At 37.1% G+C, this 27,991-nt stretch overlaps 1 protein-coding gene across 6 annotated transcripts in view; it reads right to left on the bottom strand.

The window, feature by feature from the left end:
- Nucleotides 1-27,991, bottom strand: part of NUP210L (nucleoporin 210 like) — a 115,253-nt gene that overhangs the window by 26,581 nt on the left and 60,681 nt on the right. For 5 of the 6 annotated variants that reach the window (XM_074223434.1, XM_074223430.1, XM_074223435.1 and 2 more), the window contains 15 exons: nt 25,044-25,132; nt 24,650-24,754; nt 23,773-23,874; nt 19,246-19,374; nt 18,494-18,621; nt 15,535-15,667; nt 15,273-15,335; nt 14,758-14,937; nt 12,075-12,155; nt 11,850-11,981; nt 8,894-9,052; nt 3,866-3,957; nt 3,401-3,575; nt 2,376-2,551; nt 1,075-1,292 (listed from right to left, as the gene is read on the bottom strand). In XM_074223434.1, coding sequence (XP_074079535.1) covers nt 1,075-1,292; nt 2,376-2,551; nt 3,401-3,575; nt 3,866-3,957; nt 8,894-9,052; nt 11,850-11,981; nt 12,075-12,155; nt 14,758-14,937; nt 15,273-15,335; nt 15,535-15,667; nt 18,494-18,621; nt 19,246-19,374; nt 23,773-23,874; nt 24,650-24,754; nt 25,044-25,132 — 1,962 coding nt within the window. The remainder of the gene's footprint in view (nt 1-1,074; nt 1,293-2,375; nt 2,552-3,400; nt 3,576-3,865; nt 3,958-8,893; nt 9,053-11,849; nt 11,982-12,074; nt 12,156-14,757; nt 14,938-15,272; nt 15,336-15,534; nt 15,668-18,493; nt 18,622-19,245; nt 19,375-23,772; nt 23,875-24,649; nt 24,755-25,043; nt 25,133-27,991) is intronic. The other variant, XM_074223433.1, reaches the window with a different exon arrangement.

Raw genomic sequence — 27,991 nt, 5'->3', positions numbered from 1 at the left:
TGGTCTTATTACAAAAGTATCTTCATCAAAGTCTCTCTAACCTAGAAGAAAGTTTGTGTTCCTTGGTCCTATGCAGTGTCATGGGCAGTTCAGCTCTCAGAGAGGCTAAGATTTGATCTGGACCTAAAAGAGTTCTCTTTGTACCAAATGTTATAATTGGAGTCCTTGCTAAGTTGGGTTTATCATCACATTGCTTTTCCCCAATGCATATAGGGGCATACAGAATTCCCATAGCCAGCTGCAAAGTCAAAATGACACCCCAGTCTGGTCTTTCTTGAAAGCCTACATAGAGCCACCAACTTTCTACCCAAGCTTTGATGTTAGATTTGCTTAGAGCCAAGAGCAAGACCAGAGAGCCCCTTCTGTTCATGTAAATAATGTTTTGCAGCAATCTCATCTAATTCAATGTCACTTCTTAGCTTAGAAACTCTTTGCTGAACACAAGTAGTCTGCCTCCATTAAAAACTCAAACCCTTTCAAAATGAAGACTTATCAAAGCTGAGCCATCAATTTTATTCCTCAACATCCAATACATGCAAAGCCTAGTTTTCAACTTAGGATCCTATAGCTGCTTTATGTACAATTTATTTTTATTCACACACTCTTAGTTACTACTCTCCTCAGAGTATGCTCACTGCCTGGGAGACAGGGTATGTTAGAGATGATGGATAAGTATATTTGCTTCAAGTAGACAATGGCAAAAACTATCTGGCTCTGAGTGAAATTCAGTACAGGGCTATGTGCAGTCATTTATTCACTCATTCACTCAATCAGCAAACATTTATTAAACATCATTATGTGCTAGGCACTCTGCATGGTAACAAATATTTAATAACTTCCATAGGTTGAGGAGCTATAGAGAGAAATGAGAAGTACCAATTGACATCAAAGTCACAAAGCAGATAGAAAGGGGTGATTCTCTGGTCCTATCCTCAGAAATCCTAAGACTCTTGGGTCCAGAGTATAGGCACAACACCTTGCATGTAGCAGAAGCTTACTACATGCTTGCTGGATTGCATTAGATGGAATTAGGCCACTTTCTAATCTTCAAGGTAATGGGAAGGGCATACGAACCATCCTGGTTGACGAGGTAAGTACTGAAGCAGATGATGTCTCCAACAAAGGTAAGCTTGGTATCTGGCTCAATGACATGCTCTACTGTAACAGGGATATAATCAGCCATGCCTGGGTGCCTCTGGTTCCAGAGTCCAACAAGTGTCACTCCCCGGTTAACAGCCTGGGCCACATAAGTATAATTCTTATTCCCTGGTCCAATCAGCAACAAATCATCTCTGAAAGGAGAAAAAATAAGAAGGAATGAGCATTTGTGAAAGGACTACTATGGGCCAGGCCCTGGCTCAGTGCTTTACAAACACATTATTTGATCCTCACAACAGTGGGAAGTAGGTGCTGTTTTGATACCTATCAGCTGGGGAAGCTGAGGCTGACAGAGGTTAAAATGATTTGCCCAGGCTCACATGGTTGATTGTTGTCTGAGGTCAGAGTTGAGCTCAATCTTCCTGTCTCCAGGTCCAGGGCTCTCTCCACAACACAAGCTGGGAAGGAAACATCTTTAAAAATGAAAGAATAGGGGCAACTAGGTAGTGCAGTGGATACAGCATCAGCCCTGGAGTCAGGAGGATCTGAGTTGAATCTAGTCTCAGACACTTAATAATGACTTAGCTATGTGACCTTGGGCAAATTACTTAATCCCACTGCCTTGTAAACTCCCCCCCACCAAAAAAAAAAAAGATGAACAAAAATCCTACTCTAGTAGGCAAAATGGCTACTACATGCTCCTAGTAGCTTGGGGCTTCAGAGAAGATTTTAACATTTTAGAATATAGACAGCTAGCTAATAAGGAACAGATAAATTTTCTTTAGATAGTATTCAGCAGGGGTGGCTAGGTGGCGCAGTGGATAAAGCACCGGCCCTGGAGTCAGGAGTACCTGGGTTCAAATCCAGTCTCAGACACTTAATAATTACCTAGCTGTGTGGCTTTGGGCAAGCCACTTACCTTGCCAAAAAAAAAAAAAAAAGATAGTATTCAGCATAGCAGTACTCATAAGAGGTCAATAAAGATTTTTTTAATGAAGATACTATGGAATTTACTGATTAAAAATTTAAAAAGGAATCCTAGATATCTTATCTCTCTGAATTAAGAAGCAAACCACCTCATTCTAAAAGTTTTCTACTTAAAAATGACATCCTAAAATCCTTAAGTCTTTTTAGTCATGTTTCTAGCTTCATACAGAAGAGTTCAAGTGAGGTACATGAAAAAGAATTCAGTTGAGTTGCTCCATAACATGGAACAAATTTACAAGAATCTGATCATAAGATAAGTAAGGAACTAAATGATGTTCTGAATCTCCTACCTATTCAGGGCCAAGTAGAGTTGTGTGTTGTGTGTGTGGAATTTCTCTCCAATGCTGTCATAGAACTGGACAGTGAAGGTGAGAGACATGCCCAAGGGAAATGCTGATAGGATCCTTCCTGGAGAGGTGTAGAGTTTGGGGTGGGTACTCATCCGCAGGTATGTCACTGGTGCTACCTGTGGGAGATAAAGCTTCTTAAAGCAGCAGGGAACAGGAGATAGAAGGTGGGCACAGGTTATCAAAAGAGGGACACATAAAGAGAGAGTGGTATTGTTCTTACAAAAAAATTCAATAAGCTTTCAATCTAGGTGGGAAGAAGCTGGGTTACCTGGAGCCTGAATAGAAATGAATACCTCATATTTTAGAAGACTGTGGCTCCAGGTCAGAAAGAAGTTTCTAACAATTAGAACTGTATAACAACAACCTAGGAATAAAGGTTAGATGATCTCTACAAACTCTGAAAGGACATTTAAGTCAGACATTTTTGTATCCTCCACATTACAGCATCTTGGCCTTGAATAGTTTATACTTAGTAAAAATTTATTTAATGAGAATATATCAAGATATTTTGTGAACTGTGTGGGAAGATGGACTAGATGACCTTCCAGATCTAACTTCTGTGATTTGAATGAAAAAAGTGTATTGTGTATTTTAGGCAATGGTTTTATTCTTTCAATACAATTCAGAAAACATTTATTAAGGGCTTATTATGTGTCTGATTCTGTGTAAGGGGCTATAGAGACCAAAAAAAGAAGGTCAAAGAACATTTTTCACTAAAGCTGTCTATGATGATATTAATGGATCTTGTGGTATATGTTGGCTTGCTGGTAGGTCTTTAGAATTAACTAGGTTTCTCACCCTTACTACTCATGCCAGAATTTGTTTCTTTTCTTGACAGCTTAACCTTGCTAAGGAAGATACTAAATACTACAGAAGCTCCCAGTCCTAAACAGGTACGATCAATTACTTTGTAGTTTTAAGATGGTGCAATCATGTAGCATTTTAGCAAATATTCTTGAACATACCTGGACCCCTGTTATAGCTGTCTGATTGACTCCAAAAGGCTCCAGAGAAGTGACTTCTAATACAGCAGTTCCTGCAATAGCACCAGCTTTCAGGAGCCCTTGGCCATCCTCCTCGATGACAGATGTATTAGGAAAACACTTGAGAACCCTGGAGCTTACAAAAGCAGCTCCTTCCCTAGGGCAGAGGCAGATTAAATGGAGGCCTTCAGTTAGATTCTGTTTTAACTAGGGGAGAATGAGAAAAGATTTTTAGAATTATTTCTAAGATTGCACACCTAGGAAGTTATCTCATTTCTAGGATGTCTGGTGGCCTCAGGTGAAGGTCCATCCTTAAACTGTGCTAATTTTCAAAATAAAATTCCTTTATGAAATACGTTTAAAAAGTTGTCTGCCAAAATCAAGTATCTCATAGAGGGCATCTAAAGTGAAATTCTCCAGGTAGCACTCTCCCCTCCTTTCATCTACCTGTTAGTATGCAGTTTGAGCTGAGAATTCATAGACATCAGAATTTGCTCTGCTGGGCATTCTGGACAGAAAAGCTGGAGCTTTTCAAACACCTGTGATAAGAAAGCATTGTTTTTAATTTCAGCATGAGATTCATGTGAGGCTAGTGGCTTTGCACAGCCCTGCCTCACTTCAATTCAGTTCACTTGCATATCATGGTATCATCTCCCTGATATCATGGTCTTCTTCAAGAATGAAGAACTATCAATCATGAACCTGAAAGTTTTTTTAATACCAGATAGGTATTAGGAAGACCAATCTCCTTCTCATTCCCCAGTGGTCTCTTATGATAAAAGTAATAGCTATAACCTGAAAAAATCTAATTTCCCCTCATAGAAGTGTAAACCCTGGCAAGTCAATTAATATTTCTGAGTCTTTATGTCACATCTGGGAATGATGTGAGCACCTGCTTCATAGATGATTATGAATATCAAGTGAGAAGACATCTAACAAATATATAAGGTTTGTGCTTTGCAAAACTTAAAATGCCATAAAATGCAAGCTGTTATTTTTATTGTTTTGTTAGTTCCAGTGTTAGCAGCTGGGCTATTCACCTGTTTCTCTCCCTTTCATCACACAACTGGCCCTCTTCCTTTTCTAGTCATACATATCCTTGAAGTCTCTTACATCATAACTCATGTTCAGATGATTATTAGTTATGTGCTACTATTGATACATTTCCACTAAGCCTCTCCTCATTGTTTTTTGGGTCATCTATAATTTTGATTCTTTTGATTATGTTATGTGATTTATAGTCATAGAGCACCATCAAGGGACCCTTGGGATTAAAAATATAGGCTTTTGCAGCAACAAGTGCTTGAAATCACTTAAAAGTGTTGCATAGTTTCCCAAATATGAAACCTGCTCTTGAGCTTCTTTGTAGTTCTAGGCCCAGCTCACTGTTCACCTGCTGTGATCCCTCACCCTTCAACTCACTCTGTCTCTCTCCCTCACTACTTCTTCCCATTCCCTCTCTCTGACAGGTCAACTACCTACACTAATATGAACAATATGCATTTTTTATAGTTTTTTCCTTAGTGGTAATGGTTAGGCTGATCTCATCAGGGGAGATCCCTGCTGTATTCTACAGACAAATGTGTATGGGTATTACACATTGGGCTCAAAATTCAGCAGGATTTAACTTTTTTACAGTCTTGAAAAATTTGCAAAATTAAAGAACCCAAGCTTCTTCTAGAAATGAAGGCCCATTCCAATATTCTTCTGATATCACTGGATAGTTTCCAGCATGGAATACTAAAATCTTTGAAGAACTGATAATGAGGCTCACCAGAGGACAAAAGAGAAGTTTGTGGTATTGGGAATGGGTTTAAACAAGAAGTCATAAAGGATAGTCAATGGAAAATCCATTCACTCTTCTATGATAGCATCTTGATATCAAAAGAAATGAAAGAAGGGACTTAGCACATTCAATACTTCTCCTAAGTGACCTTGTGTGAAGATATATAATAAGAATCTATATATATATATTTAGAGCTGGTAGAGAACCTTTGAGGTTACTGAGTCTAGTCATCTCAGTTTACAGAAATGGAGTGGAGGCCCAGAGAGTTTAAGAACATATTTAAAAGCACAGACCACCTGGAGTATATGATTATTTGCCTATATATTGTCATTCTCACCCACTAATCATTTGCAAAATGCAGGCTTCTTGAGATGCAAAAAAAAAAGGAATACTGCTTTTAGATTTTTGTCACCCTATATAATATTTTTGTAAATAAATCTAAATCATTCTCTTTGACTGTTTCCACTTGGCAAGGAAATGCATGTATTTGCTCTGTGAGGTAATAGGTGGAATCTTTTGGGCTCCTCATTTTGGTTACTGTTTTATAATGTTAAAACTTCTCTAAGAAATGATAATGACTACACTTTTTACTTTTGTCTAATTCCTATAGTTCAGTTCACGGTTGCTCTTTTTTTTTTAAGGTCAGACTGCAGTCACAGTAATCATGCACAGTATCTTCTTCCTATCTTTTTACTTTCTTCTAATTTAGTGTGACAGCTTAATAGGGCAGCTCTTTGTAGCCAGAGATGCTCTGTTTTTCAGTATTTTCTTTCTTATGTGCCAGAGAGAAACAGAAAGGGGAAGATGAATTGCCAGGGGTGTTTAATATAAAGGCATTGTCCAAGGTAGCTTGAATATTACATTATGAAGAGGACATTTTGAGACCCCAGTCATCTGCTTTGTAAGAAAGATACTGAAAGATACCAGAGGAAGAGATATATGAGTGCAGCAATAAGGGTAGATAGTACTTAGCTAGTCCAGGGAAGATTAAGCAATTAGATGACAAAGCTGACCATTGATCAGAAATTGAATACAATTCCCATCATAATTGAGGTGAATGATTTTGACCTGCCAACCAGGTCAAAAGATGGAATGACCAGGATAGCGATAAGACAGTAATTTTTTGAGACTTTGAGACCAAGTATTCTTGGCATTAATGGCCACTGTGGGGAAGTCATTCTTGTTCCTATTTTGATGAGAATGCCTGACATAGAATAAAGCTGAAAATTCATACTTTCTAGAAGTAAAAAAAGCCACCCCTGAAGAATTTTAAAGTCAACAAAGCTTATTTTATTTTCAGTATAATAAAGAGTCTAGGAATATGAGATTTCAGAATTCACTATGAGGTTGTCAGCTGTTCAGGATTTTTATTATGTTATTTTGGTTAAATATGCTCTACATGTGAATAAGTATTATTTCTGAGACATGTTTTGTGGGAAAGAGATGAGAATCTCAAATGGGTTGGGAGCCGAGCCAATGTGATAAACTATGGATCGTCCAGAAAAGCATTTATTCCCTTAGGCTAAGCTGCTGGAAATTTGAGGTGCTTGCTTGCTCAGTCCTATTTGTGCACGTGCAAGAAGCCTGCACCAGACCTTGGAACAGTTTGAACTCAGAGCACCATCTGGTGGTTTACCAAGGGAGCCCACTCTGCATAGTCATTCCTGGAGAACTTTGGGAGGACTGGTTGCCCAACTAGGTGCTCTACTTGTTCTTTACATATCTGGTTTGCCATTTTTCAGTAACAATGTAAAGAGGACACTCCTGTGGGGAAAACTCTTTATCCCTGTTACATTAGTATTGATTTTAACCTTTGCTTTAGCAGGTTGATGATCTCACTGGACACAAAGAGCTGATTCAAGAACACCTCATCAATTAGGAATTAGCTATTTTGTGTCCATTAAGGTAGATTGATTTAGTTTTTTTGCTGTTATTTCATCGAGCTTCTTCTGACTCATGACTTGGACAAAGTGTTCATGACATACAAGTCTGAGGAGCTTCTGAAGAGTCTACAAGCTTTTTGGGCTTTTTTTTCATTTCTTGATTCTGAACCGTAGTTTTCTAATCTAGTCTGAACCATCTTCCCTTATGTCAATCTTCATATTTAAGTTAGCACCAAGTATCAAGTTATGTGCTGATCTTGTATGTAGAATATTAAGTTCATCATAGATTTGTTTGTTTCTTCATCATTTGCAACAAATCTTGGCATCAAAGATGAAATAATTTTCAAATGAGTACATCTTTGCTTCCTGGTTTCTTCAAATTTCAGTTAAAATAAAATAAATGCTTGTCAACTGATTGATATAGGATTGAAGAACAGAAGGTAGAAAAAATACCTTTGTTTTCTATCATTTCCTATATTCCAGACTGAATTCTTCTTTGTGAAAAGAAAAGCAATTATGCAATATCATTTGTTTTTTCTTTAAATGGTCTTTCCATTTTTTAATTTTTTTTTATTGATCTCTTTCCATTTTACACTATGAAAGTCACTCTGTAAATTTTTGTCCTGGTTATGCTGATTTTGCTCTGTTTGAGTTCATACAAATCTCTCTACATTTTTCTTAATTTTTCATATTAATCATTTAATATAAAAATTTGGGGAATCTTAGTTTGATACAGGCAGAGCCCTTTTCCCATTATATAACAAAAATCATTTTTCCTTTATCAGTCCCTAATCTCTTTTTAATTTAAATTTTTTTAAATTTACAGCAATGGGGTTAAATGACTTACCCAAGGTCACACAGCTAGTTAATTATTAAGTGTCTGAGGCTGGATTTGAACTCAGGTCTTCCTGACTCCAGAGCCAGTGCTCTATCCACTGTGCCAACTAGCTGCCCCCTAATCTCTTTTTAATAAAGGAAGATCATAATAATTAGGATTGATTCAAAAGTTCTTCCAAGCAACAAGTCAACCAGGATTCCTTATGTAAATCTTTCATTAATAATCGCAACAGTTCTGAGAGAGGCAGGAAAGATAATTTTATGCTTTTTTTTAATGGATAAAGAAATTGGGATATTTTTAATGGATAAAGAAACTGGGATTTATCAAGTGAGGTTACAAAGCTGGAAAGAGGTAGAATCATATTTAAGAAAACAGATCTTTTGACTTGTATGACAGTGTATTTTCTACTAACAGAAACTGAAACTGAGAACCATTCCTTCCCCACCAACCAAAAAAAAAATCCATCCCAGGTCCTAAGGAAGAGGAAGTAGGTATCTTTCTTTAAATGAGGAATTTTTCTTCTGAGTTTTAAAAATGAGAGCATTAGTTTCAGTCTAATAATTCTTTTATGCATTTTAATTATCTCCTCACTGTGCTAGAGTACTTTTGTGGTTAACTGTGCATGGGAAATATCTCAACAATAAACCTCAAGATACCTATATGAGGCACAGATCTGAACCATCTCAGGAATTTGGCTCCCTTCCACTCTATCCTTCCTGCTCTGATTTCCACCAGGCCATGGTGTTTGTTTATGTTCCTGTGGTGAACTAAGTCTTATGACTGAGAAATGGAATAGCCTATAGGGAGTATATGAGCCAAAAATGGTAAAAATATTGAGGTCAGAAGCCTAATTTGGAGATCTTTCTATCATTTTCACTTTTTTCCTAGATTTCTATTCAGTGAAAATTTCCAAGGATGATGAGAAAGTGAGTTCCTATCCCTCCTCTGCCTTGGATTTGGGCACTTACCAAAATCTGCACTTCATCTGATAGTTCTGATAAATTCCCCTCAAACTGTCCAGAAGAAATGTTCATACAGTGCACAGTGACTTTGATGCTGGTCCGCCCTGCTGCTTTAGTATGGACTGTCATGGCAAAATTATTCTCTTCTGGGAGCTGCAGGGAAACCTGGTAGAGATTGGGACAAAAGATGCTCAAGGGCAATGAAACCCTGGGCCATTTCTCTCTGCCATAATGAAAAGAAGAGGAGAATGGAGGTTGGAAATATGTACCTCTAAGTTTTGGAGTACAAAAACTTATTTTTGTCCTTGCTTCTTTTTCACAATCTTTAATCATACTTCCCTCTAAGGTTTGCCCATGAATTGTTACAATCCATAAAATATCCTGATACATAGTTTCTCTGTGTGCTGCACAGTAATTTTTGAGATATCTCTTCCACATTCACAATTTTACTGATTTTTTTTTACTATTTTTTTTTTTTACTATTCTTTACTGATAGGTAAAGATGATGAAAAGGAGTTCTTTCAATAATGTCAGGGAGGAGAGGGGAGCAATCTGCTACTAAGGTTGAAGAGAGAGGCAGGGGGATAGTTAGGTGGGAAACAAAGTCTTAGGACTACAGAAATTAGCTTCCCTCTGTTCCTTTCTACATTCACCAATTCAGGTAGGAAGGCAATACAGTGTCAGGCATGATGGTCAGACTGTGGTAGAACTTGACAGGAGTCTATGCTGTACTTGATTAGGGGAAGGATTTTTACTCCTATCTAGATTCGTGAAAGAAGAAATTATAGAGCTGTGAAAACCTTAGGCAAATTTCTGGAGTATGTGTCTTTCTTCTTCTTTTCTGGTCTTCTCCTTTGCTTCCCCTTTTGGTGCCCCCTTTCTCCTCTTTCCCAGAAACTCAGTCCCTTAGTGCTGCACAAATTCTATTTTTCTCCCACAGTGCTGAAGAATTAACTATTCCTCCATTAAATTTCTGGGCTCTCAGTATGTTAGATATCAGGTAGGTCAATTAATAAACATTTATTAAGTGCTTACAATGGGCCAGAAACTGTGCCCTAGAGATAGACATAGAAGAAAGGCACACAAGGGTACCTACCTTCAAAGAGCTTAAAAAAATATATAAAAATTATGATAGAGATAATGAAGAAGCAATGTACACAAATGTGGAAATGCTTTAAAACTCAAAAAAGGGGCAATTAGGTGGCATAGTGGATAGAGCACCAGCCCTGGAGTCAGGAAGACCTGAGTTCAAATCTGATCTCAGACACATAATAATTACCTAGCTGTGTGACTCTGGGCAAGTCATTTAATCCCACTGCTTTGCAAAAAAACTAAAAAAAAAAGTCAAACAGAAGATGAGGAAAGTATCTATTGAATGAATTTATACTAAAGAGGGAATGATGTTTTCTCTTCTTAACTTTTTCCAGGGCTTTTTTCTTGTACACTCAAATGAATATTGAATTTAGGAAATTTTAATCAATTTGGGAGGGGGTTTTCTATTTAGGAATATTCTATTCCTAAATCATATCACTTGTTTACATTGGAATAGAAAAAAGAAAGGTGTTGCTGGCTCCCTGTTTTTTCTTCTGGTAGGAAGAATGAGTCATTGTGCTTTGTTCAGATCCTAAGGCCTGGGCCATTCAATCAAAGGATAAGGATAATTACCCTGTAGAGACAGACAGCTTCCAGTCCAAGAAATGGAGAGGGATGACTATCTCAGTCCTTCTTTGGCCCCCAACCCACCCTTTTGCTTTGACAATTCCTCTCCTTTCTCTTTGGTTACCCCAACAATGTTCTCACTTCTAGTTCCTTCATTTCCTTTTCACATTTTCAGGACCTATCCTGACATGAACTCAATCCTAGAAATTAAGTAGTATGAATGTCACTAGGGAGAAGTCAGGGATTAGGTAAAATTGTCATAGTCTATGAGTTCTATCTTGCTTACTACTAATGCCAAACTATTTTTTGGCATAAATATGATTAAATCTGTTAGCAAAAAAGCATCTATTAACTTAATTGCAATTTATTTGATTATAATACTATAACAACTCTGTATACATAATTGGTCCTCAAAGTTCACTGCTTTTATAAATATAAAAAATTAGAAAATTGCCCTTGAGATCTATTTTCAATAAGATATGCTCACACAAGCCAACTTTTTGCCTTTTTCCCTACTCCACATTTTATTTCAAAAAATTTTTGTTCACTGGGGATTCAATATAGATTTATTTAACCTAATTATATATATATATATATATATATATACATATATGTATGTGTGTGTGTTTTAAATGCTCCAGCATCATGCAATTAGTCTGACAAAAAATAACTTCATTAAAATATGATTAGAGGTCAGTTAAAGCTAGAGAAGGAATAATATGACAATACTAATATAACAAAGTAGCACAGATACCATACTATAAGACATAGAGTTAGTTACTTTTGGCTGAGAAAGCATGTATAAAGCATAAGGGAAATTTAATGCACTTTGAGTAAAACTATATTCAGGATATTGAATAAAAGAAAAGTCAGCATATTCCTCTCAACATCATTGATAGGAAAGACAAATAATATTACTTTCACTCAAAAATTCACATTTTTCTAGGAAAAATTTTGATTTTGGGCTCTAGGGGCAGCTAGGTAGTGCAATAGATATAGCATTGGCCCTGGATTCAGGAGGATCTGAGTTCAGTTTCAGCCTCAGACACTTAATCCTTGTTAGCTGTGTAACCCTGGAAAAGTCACTTATTGCTTTGTAAAAGAGAAAGAGAGCTAGAGAGAAAGAAAACCAAAACATTCCTAGTACCATGATAAAAGCATAACAATAAGCTCTTATAGACAATTTGTTCCTATATAAATTTTTCTTCTTTCCATCTTTTGTTTATCTTCCAATAAGGTTTAATACACTAAGAACAAGAATAGTAACATGATTCTGACAGTGACATAATGGTTGAACCCATACCTCTGAGTGCCTGGGTACTAAGTCCAGTACATCTCGTTTGCTCATTGACCAGTGGAATGTGAGTCCAGGGTATGCATTACTGAAGGAGAAAGGGGTCTGGGTACCGCTTACGCCCATGACATAGACAGGCATCTGATAGAAAAAAAAGCATCATAACACTAGTTATCTGCCTAGCTGATATTGGTGGAATGCCAACTTTGGTGAGAAGTGGAGCCCAGGACTCACCTCTGTGGCTGTGATGAGACGCGTTGCAGCAGCAAGAATCCTCACAGCTCTAAGCTGGACAACTTCTACCTGCACTTCGTCCTGTCCAGTAGAGTGAAAAGAAAATTTAGATATGAAAGGAATGTTTACAGTATGAACAGATGAGCTTAGGAGAGGGTTATTTTTAATTAAAGATATTATTTGTTTTACATTTTCCCCCCAATCTTACTTCCCTCCCCCCATCCCCCGCCACGGAAAGCAATCTGTCAGTCTTTACTTTGTTTCCATGTTGTACATTGATCCAAATTGAGTGTGATGAGAGAGAAATCATATCCTTAAGGAAGAGACAAAAAATCTAAGAGATAACAGGATAAGACAATAAGATATCTGTTGTTTTTTTCTAAATTAAAGGGAATAGGGGGTAGCTAGGTGGTACAGTGGATAAAGCACAGGCCATGGAGTCGGGAGTACCTGGGTTCAAATCCAGTCTCAGACACTTAATAATTACCTAGCCGTGTGGCCTTGGGCAAGCCACTTAACCCCATTGCCTCACAAAAACCCAAATAAATAATTAAATAAATAAATAAACAAGCTACTAAATTAATTAATTAAAGGGAATGGGGCAGCTAGGTGGAGTGGTGGATAAAGCATTGTCCCTGGAGTCAGGAGAACTTGAGTTCAAATCTGACCTCAGATACTTAATAATTACCTAGCTGTGTGGCCTTGGGCAAGCCACTTAATCCTATTTGCCTTGCAAAAAAACCCAAAAAAACAAACAAACCTAAACCTAAATTAAAGGGATTAGTCCTTGAACTTTGTTCAAATTCCACGGCTCTTTCTCTGGATACAGATGGCATTCTCCTTTGCAGACAGCCCAAAATTGTTCCTGATTGTTGCACTGATGGAATGAGTGAGTCCTTCAAGGTTGTACATCACCCCCATGTTGCTGTTAGGGTGTACAGTGTTTTTCTGGTTCTGCTCATCTCACTCAGCATCAGTTCATGCAAATCCCTCCAGGCTTCCCTGAATTCCCATCCCTCCTGGTTTCTAATAGAACAATAATGTTCCATGACATACTTATATCACAGTTTGCTAAGCCATTCCCCAATTGAAGGACATTTACTTGATTTCCAATTCTTTGCCACCACAAACAGGGCTGCTATAAATATTTTTGTACAAGTGATGTTTTTACCCTTTTTCATCATCTCTTCAGGGTATAGACCCAGTAGTGGTATTGCTGGGTCAAAGGGTATGCTCATTTTTGTTGCCCTTTGGGCATAGTTCCAAATTTCTCTCCAGAAAGGCTGGATGAGTTCACAGCTCCACCAACAACGTAATAGTTTCCCAGATTTCCCACAACCCTTCCAACAATGATCATTATCGTTTCTGGTCATATTGGTAAGTCTGAGAGGTGTGAGGTGGTACCTCAGAGAAACTTTAATTTGCATTTCTCTAATAATTAATGATGAAGAGCAATTTTTCATATGGCTATGGATTGCTTTGATCTTTGGGAGAGGGTTCTATTCGTAATGTTAATTTTGATAGGAAGAGCAAGCTCAAAATACCCACTGGTGCTAAGAATGTGACTTTTCTCTTAAATTCCTTGAGGAGTAGGTCAATGACAAGAAAAAGCCTCCTATAATAATGAAAGATACAAAGAAGCGCTCTTTGTGGTAGCAAAAGAAGCTGTAAATAAAGTATGTTCTGTTGATTGTGGAATGACTGACCAAATTGTGATCAATTTGATCAATCAACAGGCATATTGTATTAACCAACCTGCCCACTATGTGAAGGATCTATGCTAGGGCTTAGAAATACAAAGACAAATGAAACAGTTCCTTTCCTCAAATAACTTACATTCTAAAGGGGAAGATAATATGTACATAAATAATTATACAAAATGAGTTGAAAAGTGATACTTTAGTAGAGTTTTGAAGGAAATGAGGAATTCTCAGAGAAGAGGGAGGACATTACAGACATGGGGAATGGTTGGTACAAAGGCATGGGGAGGGGAGAAGGAATGTCATCTGTGAGCTGAGTTTTGTTGAGTCATAGAGGGAAGGGGAATAATAAATAATGAAGTTGGACAGTTAAGGTGGGGACAGGTTGTGAAGTTTCTCATTAACCAAAGAAAGGAGTACATAAATGTTCTGGAATACTGTTTTGTTGTAAGAAATTAGAAAAATGCAAAGTAGAAGTAAGAGAATAAAATCATTAGTGACTACAGTAATGCAGAAGAAAAAATCATTCAAAAAGAAGTTAAACTCAAATAGAATACAATAGACAACTTTTGGTATAGAAAAAAAAAGGGAAGCAAAATACTCCTTTCTTTTTGGAAAAGAGGTAGAGTGGGCAACAGGTGGGAAAGGAAACCTAAACTGTTTGATGAGGTTATTTAGATGTATTTAAATTTTTATTTTACAAAGGAGGTTTCAATAAAAGAGTACTGGAAAATTATTCTCATATTTAAAAAAATATAAAAGTTATTACTTGGCAAGAAAAACAAGAAATTACTTAAGAACATGTGCCATATTTTGCAATATTAAGAATGATATCACATGATTTTCAGGTAAAGACTGAACATTACATTACCTAGATCCATTTGAGGAATGCCAGGTAAAGAGAAAAGGAAAGGTTCTTTCAATGATGTTAAAACTGTCAGAAGGAAAAGGAAGAAGGAAAAAGTGGAGTCTCAAAGATATACCTGGGAAAATACATTGACTTTGCCAGTATCTTCATTTACTGTTTGGATGGTTCCATAGACCACAGCCGTGCCAACCACCTGTCCTGTGACTTGCCCTCGCCTATTAACAACAGCCACGGTCTGATTACTGATGGAGAAGTGAATGATAGACTGAGGTTGGGGACCACCTTCTGACATCACCTGGAATTCATTTAAACGTAATCATGAACAATTAAGGGGATGAATGGAATCCACATCCTCCTTCCCAAGTTTTTCTTTCTTTGTCTCCTCTATCATCTGTTTTCCCATATATACCAGTTTTCTCACATCAAACAAGTTGGAGAGTAAATGGATGAACTGGAAATAGCTCAGAAGTTTTCGAGTGTCAGTTTACACTATGTTTGTCATTAAGGTTAGCAGAAAATGTTCTTTTTTCTCTTAGTCAGATCCTGTTAGAATTAGCTTTGGAACAGAGTAGAGGAAGCCCACAAGAAGTGGGAGGAGTGAGTCTCATTTTTGTCTGCCTTTATGATTACCTGCATCATGTTGGTTGGAATCAGTGTCATTTTCTCTGGAACAAGTCTGAATGGAGGAAACACCTTTGAAGAAAGAACCAAAAGGAAAATAATTACTCAAATCATTTTTTTTTTAACTGCACAGACTTCATTTTTTTTGATTAAAGAATATTTTAGGGTTTTCTTTTTAAAAAAGCATTAACAGAAACAGAAAGATAGGCAATTTAGAACACAACCCAGAGGGAAGATGAAATATGAACTGTGGGTCAGAGGGCTTCCTTACTTCAATCTGTCGAGGGGTTGATGTAAACTTTCTTCCCATCTTATCCCTAGCAATAGCAACCAGTGTAGTTTGTCCAATGGTGACAGCTCGAAGAATATAGCTTTCAGAATAGTCATCTTGTTCCTCCATGAACCTGTAAGAGATCCATGATTATCAGGACTGTTGCACAAGGAGATAAAAGGGATTTTATCTTGGTGGTGCTTTGGTCTTTCCCGCTTATGGAGGCAAGTTGCCAGGGACTTCATATCCTGCTCATTCAGCTTCACAAAGTTCTGGGTAGCTTATGATGCCAAAGATTATTGACCAGAAATGAATGTCCAAAGCCAAGACACATTTCTGGGCAATGGCAGGAAGCTCCAGAAAGACAGTGGTTTGTCCTGGAGCTCTAAGAGAATAACAGCAACATAAGCAAATACATAATGAGCCTCCATTTTAAATTTGCAGTAATGGCAAACCACCTAATTGTTCTTATTTTTTTTTTTTTTTAGATTTTGCAAGGCAATGGGGTTAAGTGGCTTGCCCAAGGCCACACGTCTAGGTAATTATTAAGTGTCTGAGGTCAGATTTGAACCCAGGTACTCCTGACTCCAAGGCCAGTGCTCTATCCACTGCGCCATCTAGCCGCCCCCCTAATTGTTCTTTATTTCCTATTATCTATGAGGGAATTATCTGCAAAACTAATTATTAACATAGATTGTTTTAGTCCAAACTATCTTTACAGATATGAGAAATCTACTAAAAATTTCTGTTTTCCTTGTCACAAATAACCTTATTACAAATATCAAAGATTTTTTTTTCCTGTTAAATTCCTTGACCCTTTGTATAGCATTTGACATTATCCCTCTGACTTTTTCTTCAACTGCCAACAGCTTCTTTCCAAGAAGGTCTTCTATTTATACAAGATTATTCATAATGGAATAGTATCTCCATCAATAGAAAGTGAACTTCTTCATGTTTTTTCTTTTAGGTTTTTTTTTTTTTGCAAGGCAAACGGGGTTAAGTGGCTTGCCCAAGGCCACACGGCTAGGTAATTATTAAGTGTCTGAGATCAGATTTGAACCCAGGTACTCCTGACTCCAGGGCCGGTGCTTTATCCACTGCGCCGCCTAGCTGCCCCATCATGTTTTTTCAATTACTTCATTCTTACTCATATTTTTCTCCTTTTGATCTATTTCTTCTTCCATGATTGAGACTAATAAGGAAATAATGTTTTATATGCTAGCATATATATATATATATTTATATTAGCTATATCAAATTGACTACCATTTTCAGAAGAGGGGAGAGGAGGGAGAAAGAAAAATTTTGAATTCAAAATCTTATAAAAACAGATGTTAAAAATTTTCTTGATATGTAATTGGGGAAAAATATTATTAAAAATAATTAAAAGACTTCAATACTCTGGGGGCGGCTAGGTGGCGTAGTGGGGCGGCTAGGCGGCGTAGTGGATAAAGCACTGGCCCTGGAGTCAGGAGTACCTGGGTTCAAATCCGGTCTCAGACACTTAATAATTACCTAGCCGTGTGGCCTTGGGCAAGCCACTTAACCCCATTTGCCTTGCAAAAAAAACCTAAAAAAAAAAGACTTCAATACTCTGAGAAGAAAAAGAATGTGAGCTTCTTGAAGGTGGGGATAGAATTTTTGCCTTTATTTGTATTCTCAGTTCTTAGCACAGTGCCTGGAACAAAGTAGGCATTTAATGTGTTATTAAGAAGAGTGGAGGGGGGGGCAGCTACATGGAATAGTAGATAGAGCACTGGCCCTGGAGTCCGGAGTACCTGAGTTCAAATCTGGCCTCAGACACTCAATAATTGCCTAGCTGTGTGGCCTTGACCGAGTCACTTAACCCCATTGCCTTAAATAAATAAAAAAAAATTCAATGAGAACCCCTCCTCATTTTGGGGAAACTTTCATACTGTGAAGGGGATTCCAGGGGAAGTGGAGAGGTTTTTTTTCTTCTCTCTTGCTAAACCCCTGGCTATGGCTAGAAGGAGACAGCCCATCTAGAACTTAAAAAGAATCTGAGGCACAATTTAGGGAATACATAGGGAGCAGAGTAGAAACAGTAACACAGAGAGATAAACACTAGAGATTGGAAAAAGCTCCCATAATTGTGATATCACATCCTTCCCTTCCCTAGTCTCAGAAGAAGAGCTGACTATGGACTCAAGAGGTAGCTCTAGCACCTTAGTGTTAAGCAGAAAGAGGGCCACTCCTCAGGGAAAAAGTCTTGTAGACCCTGAAGTAGTACAAGAGTTGTAAGTGTCTTGGCACGCATGTATTCCCTATATTTAATATGTACCTTATTACAAATGAATTTTAAGTTTTTTGCTCACTCGTTCTGTTGACATCATGTGCATAGAATGTATTTACAGGTTTATGAGGGGAGGAACTGTTTGTTGTTAATTATTTTTTACATCATCTTAATAGGTGACTTTGCTAAGAGCTAATGTATTACTAGATGATTGTTAATGGAAGTATACCAGTAGGGTCTCAGAAACTATAGTTTAAGTAGCTATCTTCAGGGTAATTTTAGAATCAAAGAGTAATAGCCACTCAATGGGGACCCATCCTGTGACTGTGAACGCAAGTTTTAGGAGTTGTACAGATGAAGTGTGATAGTCATAAAAATAATTTTTTTTAGGGTTTTTTTTTTTTGCAAGGCAAATGGGGTTAAGTGGCTTGCCCAAGGCCACACGGCTAGGTAATTATTAAGTGTCTGAGACTGGATTTGAACCCAAGTACTCCTGACTCCAAGGCCGGTGCTTTATCCACTACACCACCTAGCCGCCCCATAAAAATAATTTTTATAACAAGATTAGAAAATTAAATATTTTATGGCAAAATAGAAATAAAAAAGTAGAAATAATTCTAAGGAGTTAAGATATGTGAAAGGGAGTGTCTCTTGGCAATGAGGACAGGCCTAAAAGAGGGAGAAAGAATTAATAATAATACTCACGTTAGAGTGACAATGGTAGAGGCCAACTGAAGTTTTAGATCCATGTTTCTGAAGTACTTATTTTGGAATGGGCGTTTAGAATAGCCTAGAACTCTCACTGTCACTAATACAGATTTCCCAATCTCAACCTGAAAGTCAAGGCAAAAAGATAAATTTGAGTATTTTTTGGTTGAAAAGTACCATGATGTAGTAGATAGTATTGGATATGGAGTGAAAACAAGCTGGGTTCAGATTCTGCCTTTTATATTTGCTCACTGCATGACTGGGTGAGTCATGAGTCCCAAATTCCTCAGCTGTATAAAGAGAATACCAGGATTCCTACCTACAGGATAGTTGTAAAGCATATGTAAAGTGTTATAAAACTTTAAAGGGCCATGATGATTATTATTACCTACAGACCAGCCTGGTGTGAAGTCTCAAAGCATAGAAGAGCCCAGGTCTATCTTATGCTGTCGAAGTAGTCCCATGGGGCTGTGAAAGAAGAGTCAGTACCATAGTACATTTTGCCTGCCTCCTTCCTTTAATCAAAGCCATCTAATTTCTGCATACTATTTCTAGTATTCTTTTTTCTTGATTCCATGCATATCTTCAGTACAATATAGTAGTCACATCTTATCTTTTTAAAAAAACGATTTATTTTTTTAAATTTATTTTTAAAGATTAATCCCCCATGCTTAGTATGTGAGTCGAATAGCAAACTACTGGTATGAGAATGATGATCACTCTAGTGATGGCCAGAAAACAGCTCTCACTTTGTCAATCAGGTCCACCTCCAGTTCCTGCATGTCTGACACTCGCAAGTGGGCTAGTGCTGGGCCCAAGAAAGCCAGGCACAGATCATAGACCTCCAAGGTGAGAAATCCAGGATGCAAAGGGACCACCTGGAACAAATGACATGTTGGAGTAGTATGAATAGATCTAGCCTAAACATAAAATGAACATTTTGTCTTAGCATGGTGCCTGGTGCTTAATAAATGCAATTTGACTTATGACTGATTTTGCCCCACCACATAAGAAACTATAACTGAATTTTATAGACTTCTCAATAACTCTATGTGACTTTCTTTATGATATAAATTCTCAGGGAGGAGATAAATATCTCTAGATAGCTATTAATAATAAATAAATAAACAAATTAAGATAATAAAAATAAGTTCACAACACTCAACAAAGATTTAAAAGATAATGAAGTTGATTTTTGGGTGAAATATAAGAGAAATAGGTGAGCTTCCTTAATAAGAGTGAAAGAGAGCAGATCTAATCAAGGTCTGACTCCCTTCTGGAGCACTGCTAAAGACCAACAAAGAATAACTAGTTGTTTTTTCCTATCATGTATGCTATTTTCTCAAGTGGCTATCTAGTCTCACTGCATCCCTAGTCACAGACCCAATTAAATGGTCATCAATTCTTTCTTTAAAGGTTCCTCCTGAGTTCATACAATGCATTTTTTGGAACCTAATTCTCTACCTCTACAACTTCTAAGAATCTCTGCTAATTTTGCTAGCTGGGGTTAATTAGCAGTGTGGCAAGTAGAAAGAGCAGTATATTTTGTCAGAAGATCTTGTTCAAATCACGGCTAGGCTGATAGCATGGCCATGGGTTAGATTTATAATTTTTCTGGGCCTTACTCAGTTTCCTCAAGTATAAATGAAGGGGAGGGACTTGGATTAGATCTTTCAGGTCTTTTCCAATTCTAAATCAATAAACCTAAATCTAACTGAAGCAGGTTAACTCTTAGGCACAGAGAAATATTTCCATCTTTTTTGTATTAGAAACTTTTCCCTACTGTGGGGAGTGTGTCCTCCATTTTGGGCTGGCTCTCTGTGAACCCCATTTCCTGAGCCACTTTGGATTTTCACAGAAAGACTGACTTTGAGCATGCCCTTTGGGGCAGGAACATCCTAGTACTAATGAACACTGCTCAGGCATAGTGAATGCTGTGAAGCATTAGTCCCTCCATGAGCATTGAAAAATACCTGAAGCCAGGTGCCAACCTATTTCTCAAACATCACCTTAATTTCACACACCACAGGAATGTATTTGAGCAAGGAATGGTCTAAGCTTGGTCTCTTTTCCTACTTGACTCACAGTTGGGCTGCTTTGGTTTCTTCTCTTTTTCCTTTTCCTGTCTCTAAACTGCATCCACATGTTCTGGCTCCATGTTACTGGACCAAATATGCACTCAGCTCCATGAAGTTGGATCTATGTTGATCTAAGTTTTCTTTCCTTTTTTCTTTTTAAATTGAATATCCCCTTTGTTACTCTCTCTCAACTGCATCTTTTTTGCTTAACTTTATAACCTTCTTAGAAACTATCTTTTTTTTTTTGTTTTTTTGTTTTGAGTTTTTGCAAGGCAATGGGGGTTAAGTGGCTTGCCCAAGGCCACACAGCTAGGTAATTATTATGTGTCTGAGGTCAGATTTGAACTTAGGTACTCCTGACTCCAGGGCTGATGCTCTATCCACTGCGCCACCTAGCCGCCCCCTGAAACTATCTCTTTTAAGAAACTTATTATCTAGTTGCTTCTCCAAAGGACCTAACTTGTGAATATTTTGTAGTTGCTTGTAGACTTTTTGTGATAACTTGTAAACCATTTGTGCAACCTGTAAATTAAAGTCTATGCCTTTCTTACCTCCCTTAGTCAGAGATTGGTGAGTTCTTCACAAACAAACCCACAGAGATCCCAAAGTCCATTTTCTCCCATCTTCATAATCTCTCTTGCATTTAACAGTCCTTCAAATACTTAAATGAGTTTGTTAATAGCTAGTCGTTTCATCGTGTCTGACTCTTTGTGACCCAATGTGGGGTATTCCAGGCAGAGATACTGTAGGGGTTTGCCATTTCCTTCTTCAGCTCATTTTACAGGTGAGGAAACTGAGGCAAACAGGATTAAGTGACTTGCCCAGGGACACACAGTATGTAAAGCAGATTTAAGCTCAGGGAAATGAGTCTTATTGTCCAGCAATCTACTGTGCCACCTAGCTGCCCTAAACACATTTACTAATTTCTTAAATGCCAAATCCAAAGGCCTTTTCTCAATTCTTATTCTCCTGTAGCCTTTGACACTTTGATTCTTCTGTCTTCCTTGATACTCTCATAAAATTTTCATGACCCTACTATCCATGATGCTGGTCTCCTTGCACAATACATTCCATTTTTGAATTGCAGACGTTTTCATTGGCTATCCTTCATGTCAGAAATGCTTTTAATCTTAACTTCCACCTCCTAACTTCCCTGCACTGATTTCAAGTCCTACCTGATATCTTCCCTGATACCCTTAGTGTTAGAGGCTTTCTTCTCTTGATATCACATTTATCTTGTATTTATCTTTTGAGACACTAATGGAGAAAATATTTTATCATCTTCAGAAAGCAATAATTTTATTTCTTCTTTGGCCATGCTTATTTTCTTAATTTCTCTTGTTTCATTGGTGTAATAGTATTTCTAGTATTATGTTAAAAAGAAATGTGAGATCCAGCTGCTTAACCCCATTGCCTTGCAAAAAAAAAATGAAACGAGAGGCTTTTTTTTTTTTTTTGTTTTCCAAGGCAATGGGGTTAAGTAGCTTGTCCAAGGTCACACAGCTAGGTAATTATTAAGTGTCTGAGTTTAGATTTGAACTCAGGTCCTCCTGACTCCGGGTCAGTGCTCTATTCACTGTGACACCTAGCTGCCCCGGAGAGGCCTTTTTAATAAGATTAGGAGGAAAGCTTTCTCTCATTTTCCTCTACTATAGTATTTGTTTTCAGTTTTAGATAGGTATCATCTACTACATTAAAGAAAGGCTCTTTTATTTCAATATTTATAGTGTTAGCTAATAAGCTAAGTGTGACCTTGGGCAAGTCATTTAACCCCTTTGCCTTACAAAAAGAAAAAAAAGAATTACAACTAGTGGTCAAAGGATATGAATAGGGTGTTCTCAGAAGAAGAAATTCAAGCTTTCAATAGTCTTGTGGAAAATTACTCCAAATCACTAATAAGGGTAATGGAAATTGAAATTATGAGTTTCAACAATACACTTATCAAGTTGATAAAGTTGATGAAAAAGAAAAATGACATCTGATAGAGGAGCTGTGAGAGAACAAGGCATGCTTGTGTACTATTGCTTGACCTGTCAAGTAATCCAGCTACTGTGGAAGGCAATTTGGAATTAAACCTAGAAAATCACTAAACTATGTAAACCCTTTGACTTTGTTTATAAAATTTATTTATTTATTTTTAGGTTTATTAAGTGTTTGAGACTGGATTTGAACTCAGATACTCCTGACTCCAGGGCCAATGCTCTATCCACTGTGCCACCTAGCCACCCCAGTTTTTAAAATTTATTTAAGGCAATGGAGTTAAATGACTTGCTCAAGTTCACACAGCTAGGCCATTATTAAGTGTCTGAGGCCGGATTTGAATTCCTGACTCCAGAGCTGGTACTCTATCCACTGTGCCACCTAGCTGTCCCAAACCCTTTGACTTTAAATGCTCTTTCTGTCTTCCAAAGACAGAAGGAAAAAGTTTTTATGTATAAAAATATTTACTGCAGCTCTTTTTGTTGTAGTAGAAACAAAATGAGTGTCCATAAATTGAAGAATGGCTGTACAAGGTTTATGAACAGAATGAATATTACTGACCAATAAAAAAAATCAGGAAAGGCACAAATTCAAATGAACCTCAAAAGATTCATATGAACTGATGCAGAATGAAGAAAGAACTATCAGAATACAATAATGTTGTAAAGGAAAACAACTTTCAAATACCTAAGAACTGAATCAAATCAGTTACTCCAGAAGACTGATGATGAAGCATGATTTCCTATCTCTTGGAAGATAAGAGAAAATGGATTGTACACATATTTTCAGACATACATTTGCAGATATAATCAATATGTGAGTTTGTTTTACTTAAATTTAAATTAAATTTACTTGTTACAAAAGATTTTTACAAAATTATTTTAGCATGGGCATGGGGAACATTTATAGGGCTAGTGATAGAAAAACAAAGAAAAAATATCAATGAATATGATGAATACAGTAGAAATTCATGGTTTGATATGCAATCCTTTTTTTCTGTTCTTTGTATATAAAAATGTTTATATTGGTTGATTTTTGTCAAATTCATAATAAAAAAGAAAATTTTAAAAAAGCTTAAAAAAAGAATTCCAATTAGCTGGAAATAATATTTTGGAAAAAGCGGAAAAAAACACCATGAAACTTGCTCAAAATGTTTTTTGGAGAACAAACTTGAGAATAACTTGATAAAAGCCTAGAGTGTCTCTCAGATTCACTCACCTGAATAGAACTCTCAGCTTCCATGTAGTTGATGGTGACAATGTCTTGTTCACTGCTGTTGACTAAAAAATAACCAGATCCCTCCACAAGACTAAATATTTCCTATAGGAAAAAAAATTCAGTTCATAAGGTGTTAATGAAGGGAAAAAAATCTGTTATTCTTTTTTGGGGGGAGTTTGGAGGCAATTGAGCTTAAGTGACTTGCTCAAGATCATAGTAAATACTGAGACTGGATTTGAACTCTGATCCTCCTGACTCTGGGGCAGTGCTCTTATTCACTGCATCATCCAGCTGCCTCTGTATGTAAAGAGGATGTGGCTAAACTAAGAATCATAATACTCCAGAGAGTGGATGATTACCAAAATAAATTTTTAAAAATTTAAATTACTAGGGGTGGCTAGGTGGTGCAGTGGATAGAGCACTGTCCCTGGAGTCAGGAGTACCTGAGTTCAAATCCAGTCGCAGACACTTAATAATTGCCTAGTTGTGTGGCCTTGGGCAAGCCACTTAACCCCATTTGCCTTGCAGAAACCTTAAAAAAAATTTAAATTATTTTCTACATACCAAATATTGGGGCAGCTGGGTGGTGCAGTGGATAGAGCACTGACCCTGGAGTTAGGAGTACCTGAATTCAAATCTGACCTCAGACACTTAATAATTACCTAGCTGTGTGGCCTTGGGCTAGCCACTTAACCCCCATTGCCTTGCAAAAATCCAAAAAACCCCCCAAAAAACCAAGACTACATACCAAATATTTTGGTGTCACCATTTTAGAAACTGTGTTAATAATTTTATCAAGATTGTAGATTTAAGAACAAATAAAACATACTTTCCTCTCCAACATGATTCAAGTTAGTTACAATTAGGCAGCTTTTACCTTCACATCAGGGTGATTATATATTATGGCATTCTCAGGCATCACAGTCACATCCTCTACCAGAAGCAATTCCACAGCAGCAGACCTGGGCAAATTGGAAAGTTCCTGAAAAATATAATAAGAATCATGGAAAGTTAAAAATAAATGTCTCCTTTTAACTTCCTCTACCCACATACCCCACTGCCAAGTCAAAGAAGTTAACTCTTATAGGTGCTTAAAACACAGGGACATAGTTCTTGTATATTTTACTTAATGTAGATCCTTAATGTAAAAAAGTCTCAACTACTAAACATTTAATTTATTTTTTCTGATCCTGATAATAAAGAAGTTTGCTAACTAACCAATCAAACTCCATTTAGAAGTGTTAATGAATCTTTTACTCATTCTTACTTACTTTTGGGCTATGTTTCACTGAATAGCCCACAAAATTGACTCCAATGAGTACAGTCCCTTTGATCTGGTGTACCTTCAGGATTTTATGCCCTAGAAACACAACAAATAACTTCATAAAAAACAAAGTAAATAATGGAGAAAGGTTAGGAGGAAGATTTAATTCTGCTGATTTTTTCAAAGATTATAGAAATGACATTGTTTCTGAACAAGAATTTGTTGGGAAAGAAAAACAAATGACTATTTCCTTGAGATATCCTCCTTCTCCAATTCATGCTGCCTCAGGTTGCCAAAGCAAACTTCCTAAAACAATACTCTTCATCTAAAACTATGATTACCTATTCCCCACTGATTCACTCATATTTGTCAAAGAATGATCATCTAGAACAACTCCACCCAAACTCTAGCATTTAATGTCCTACAAAATTTGAATTCCTTACTATTCTAAACTTCTTTTACTCCAAAATAAGAACCCTTCTGTTCAAGTTCAATTTCCTTTCGAGTTTTCCACTGCACCATTCTTTTTTTAAATTTATTTTTATTAAAGATATTATTTGAGTTTTACAACCCCCCCCCATCTTGCTTCCCTCCCCCCCCCACGGAAAGCACTCTGTCAGTCTTTACTTTGTTTCCATGTTGTACCTTGATCCAAATTCGGTGTGATGAGAGAGAAATCATATCCTTAAAGAAGAGAAGAGAAGTCTAAGAGGTAACAAGATCAGACAATAAGATATCTGTTTTTTTCTAAATTAAAGGGAATAGTCCTTGCACTTTGTTCAAACTCCACAGCTCCTTATCTGGATACAGATGGCACTCTCCTTTGCAGACAGCCCAATGTTGTTCCTGATTGTTGCACTGATGGAATGAGCAAGTCCTTCAAGGTTGAACATCACTCCCATGTTGCTGTTAGGGTGTACAGTGTTTTTCTGGTTCTGCTCATCTCACTCAGCATCAGTTCATGCAAATCCCTCCAGGCTTCCCTGAATTCCCATCCCTCCTGGTTTCTAATAGAACAATAGTGTTCCATGACATACATATACCACAGTTTGCTAAGCCATGCCCTAATTGAAGGACATTTGCTTGATTTCTAATTCTTTGCCACCACAAACAGGGCTGCTATAAATATTTTTGTACAAGTGATGTTTTTACCCTTTTCCATCATCTCTTCAGGGTATAGACCCAGTAGTGGTATTGCTGGGTCAAAGGGCATGCACATTTTTGTTGCCCTTTGGGCTTAGTTCCAAATGGCTCTCCTGAAGGGTTGGATGAGTTCACAGCTCCACCAACAGTGTAATAGTGTCCCAGATTTCCCACAACCCTTCCAACAATGATCATGATTCTTCCCAGTCATATTGGCCAGTCTGAGAGGTGTGAGGTGGTACCTCAGAGAAGCTTTAATTTGCATTTCTCTAATAATTAAGGATTTAGAGCATTTTTTCATATGGCTATGGATTGCTTTGATCTCCTCATCTGTAAATTGCCTTTGCATATCCTTTGACCATTTGTCAATTGGGGAATGGCTTTTTGTTTTAAAAATATGACTCAGTTCTCTGTATATTTTAGAAATGAGTCCTTTGTCAGAATCATTAGTTGTAAAGATTGTTTCCCAATTTACTACAGTTCTTTTGATCTTGGTTACATTGGTTTTATCTGCCACTGCACCATTCTTAGTGAGGTATTTGCACAGATTCCTTTGGAACCTATATTCCCCATTTCATCTTTCAATCCAAAGCCTACCCATCCTTCAAATCCTAATTAAAAGCAAACCTCTTTTAGGTATCTTTTTCCAGAGGACTATAGCCTCTACTAATTCTCTTAACTGTTTTTGTACTTACTCTCTATATCATATCATTAACTTTATTAGACTGTTCTATTTTAATTATTTAAACCACACAATTCAAAATACTTAATAACAAATTTATTAAATTCTAATTACTATGAAATTACAAAATTTAGAGAAAACTTCTCATGAAGTTTATCTTCTTGGAGATATCAATAATATACAATAAAAAAATTAAGTAGCCCAAAAAAAGTGTTACATATATTAAAAGGAGAGGAAATCATTACTAAATGGGCAGATTCAGGGAAAATATCCTGGAAGAAGTGGCATTTAAATTGTGCTTTGTAAGTCTGAAGGAGGGTGGAGAGCAATATAAGCAAGAGGTAGAGAAAGAAGAGGATTGATCAGTTTGACTAGAAATATATAGACTGGAAAGTAAGTGTGGGTACTCTGAATAGCAGACAACTTGTATTGTCCTGTTTTTAAGTTATTCCTTAAGAATATATCTGGGGGGTGGCTAGGTGGCGCAGTGGATAGAGCCCCGGCCCTGGAGTGAGGAGGATCTGAGTTCAATTCCAACCTCAGACACTTAATAATTACCTAGCTGTGTGGCCTTGGGCAAGGTAATTATTAAATGTCTAAGGTCACATTTGAACTCAGGTCCTCCTGACTCCAGGACCTACCAGTGCTCTATCCACTTTACCACCTAGCTGCCCCTTTAATATGTTTTTTTATAATCCCCATTAGGCTTTGAATAGGAATTCAATCAACATTTGTAAAGTCACTTTAATACATATTTATTATGATTGATTCAATTTTTTTTAGGTTTTGCAAGGCAAATGGGGTTAAGTGGCTTGCCCAAGGCCACACAGCTAGGTAATTATTAAGTATCTGAGACCGGATTTGAACCCAGGTACTCCTGACTCCAGGGCCGGTGCTTTATTCACTGTGCCACCTAGCCACCCTGAAATTGTGTTTTTTGTAGAAGGAAGTATGACTTTTAAATTCAAAAACAAAAGAGAATATTTTGATTATTATACTTGAAATAAAATCTCTTTCTACAGGTACAAAGACATGACAGGCATGTCAAGACATCTTGTAAAGTCCCATAGGAAGGAGAATTACATTTGGAGTGGGAAAAGGTGAATATGAGTTCTGCCACTTACTTGAAA

Source organism: Macrotis lagotis, chromosome 2, assembly GCF_037893015.1.
Source record: "Macrotis lagotis isolate mMagLag1 chromosome 2, bilby.v1.9.chrom.fasta, whole genome shotgun sequence".
Classification (NCBI taxonomy): domain Eukaryota; kingdom Metazoa; phylum Chordata; class Mammalia; order Peramelemorphia; family Peramelidae; genus Macrotis; species Macrotis lagotis.
This window is presented reverse-complemented; position numbering and strand designations above follow the sequence as displayed.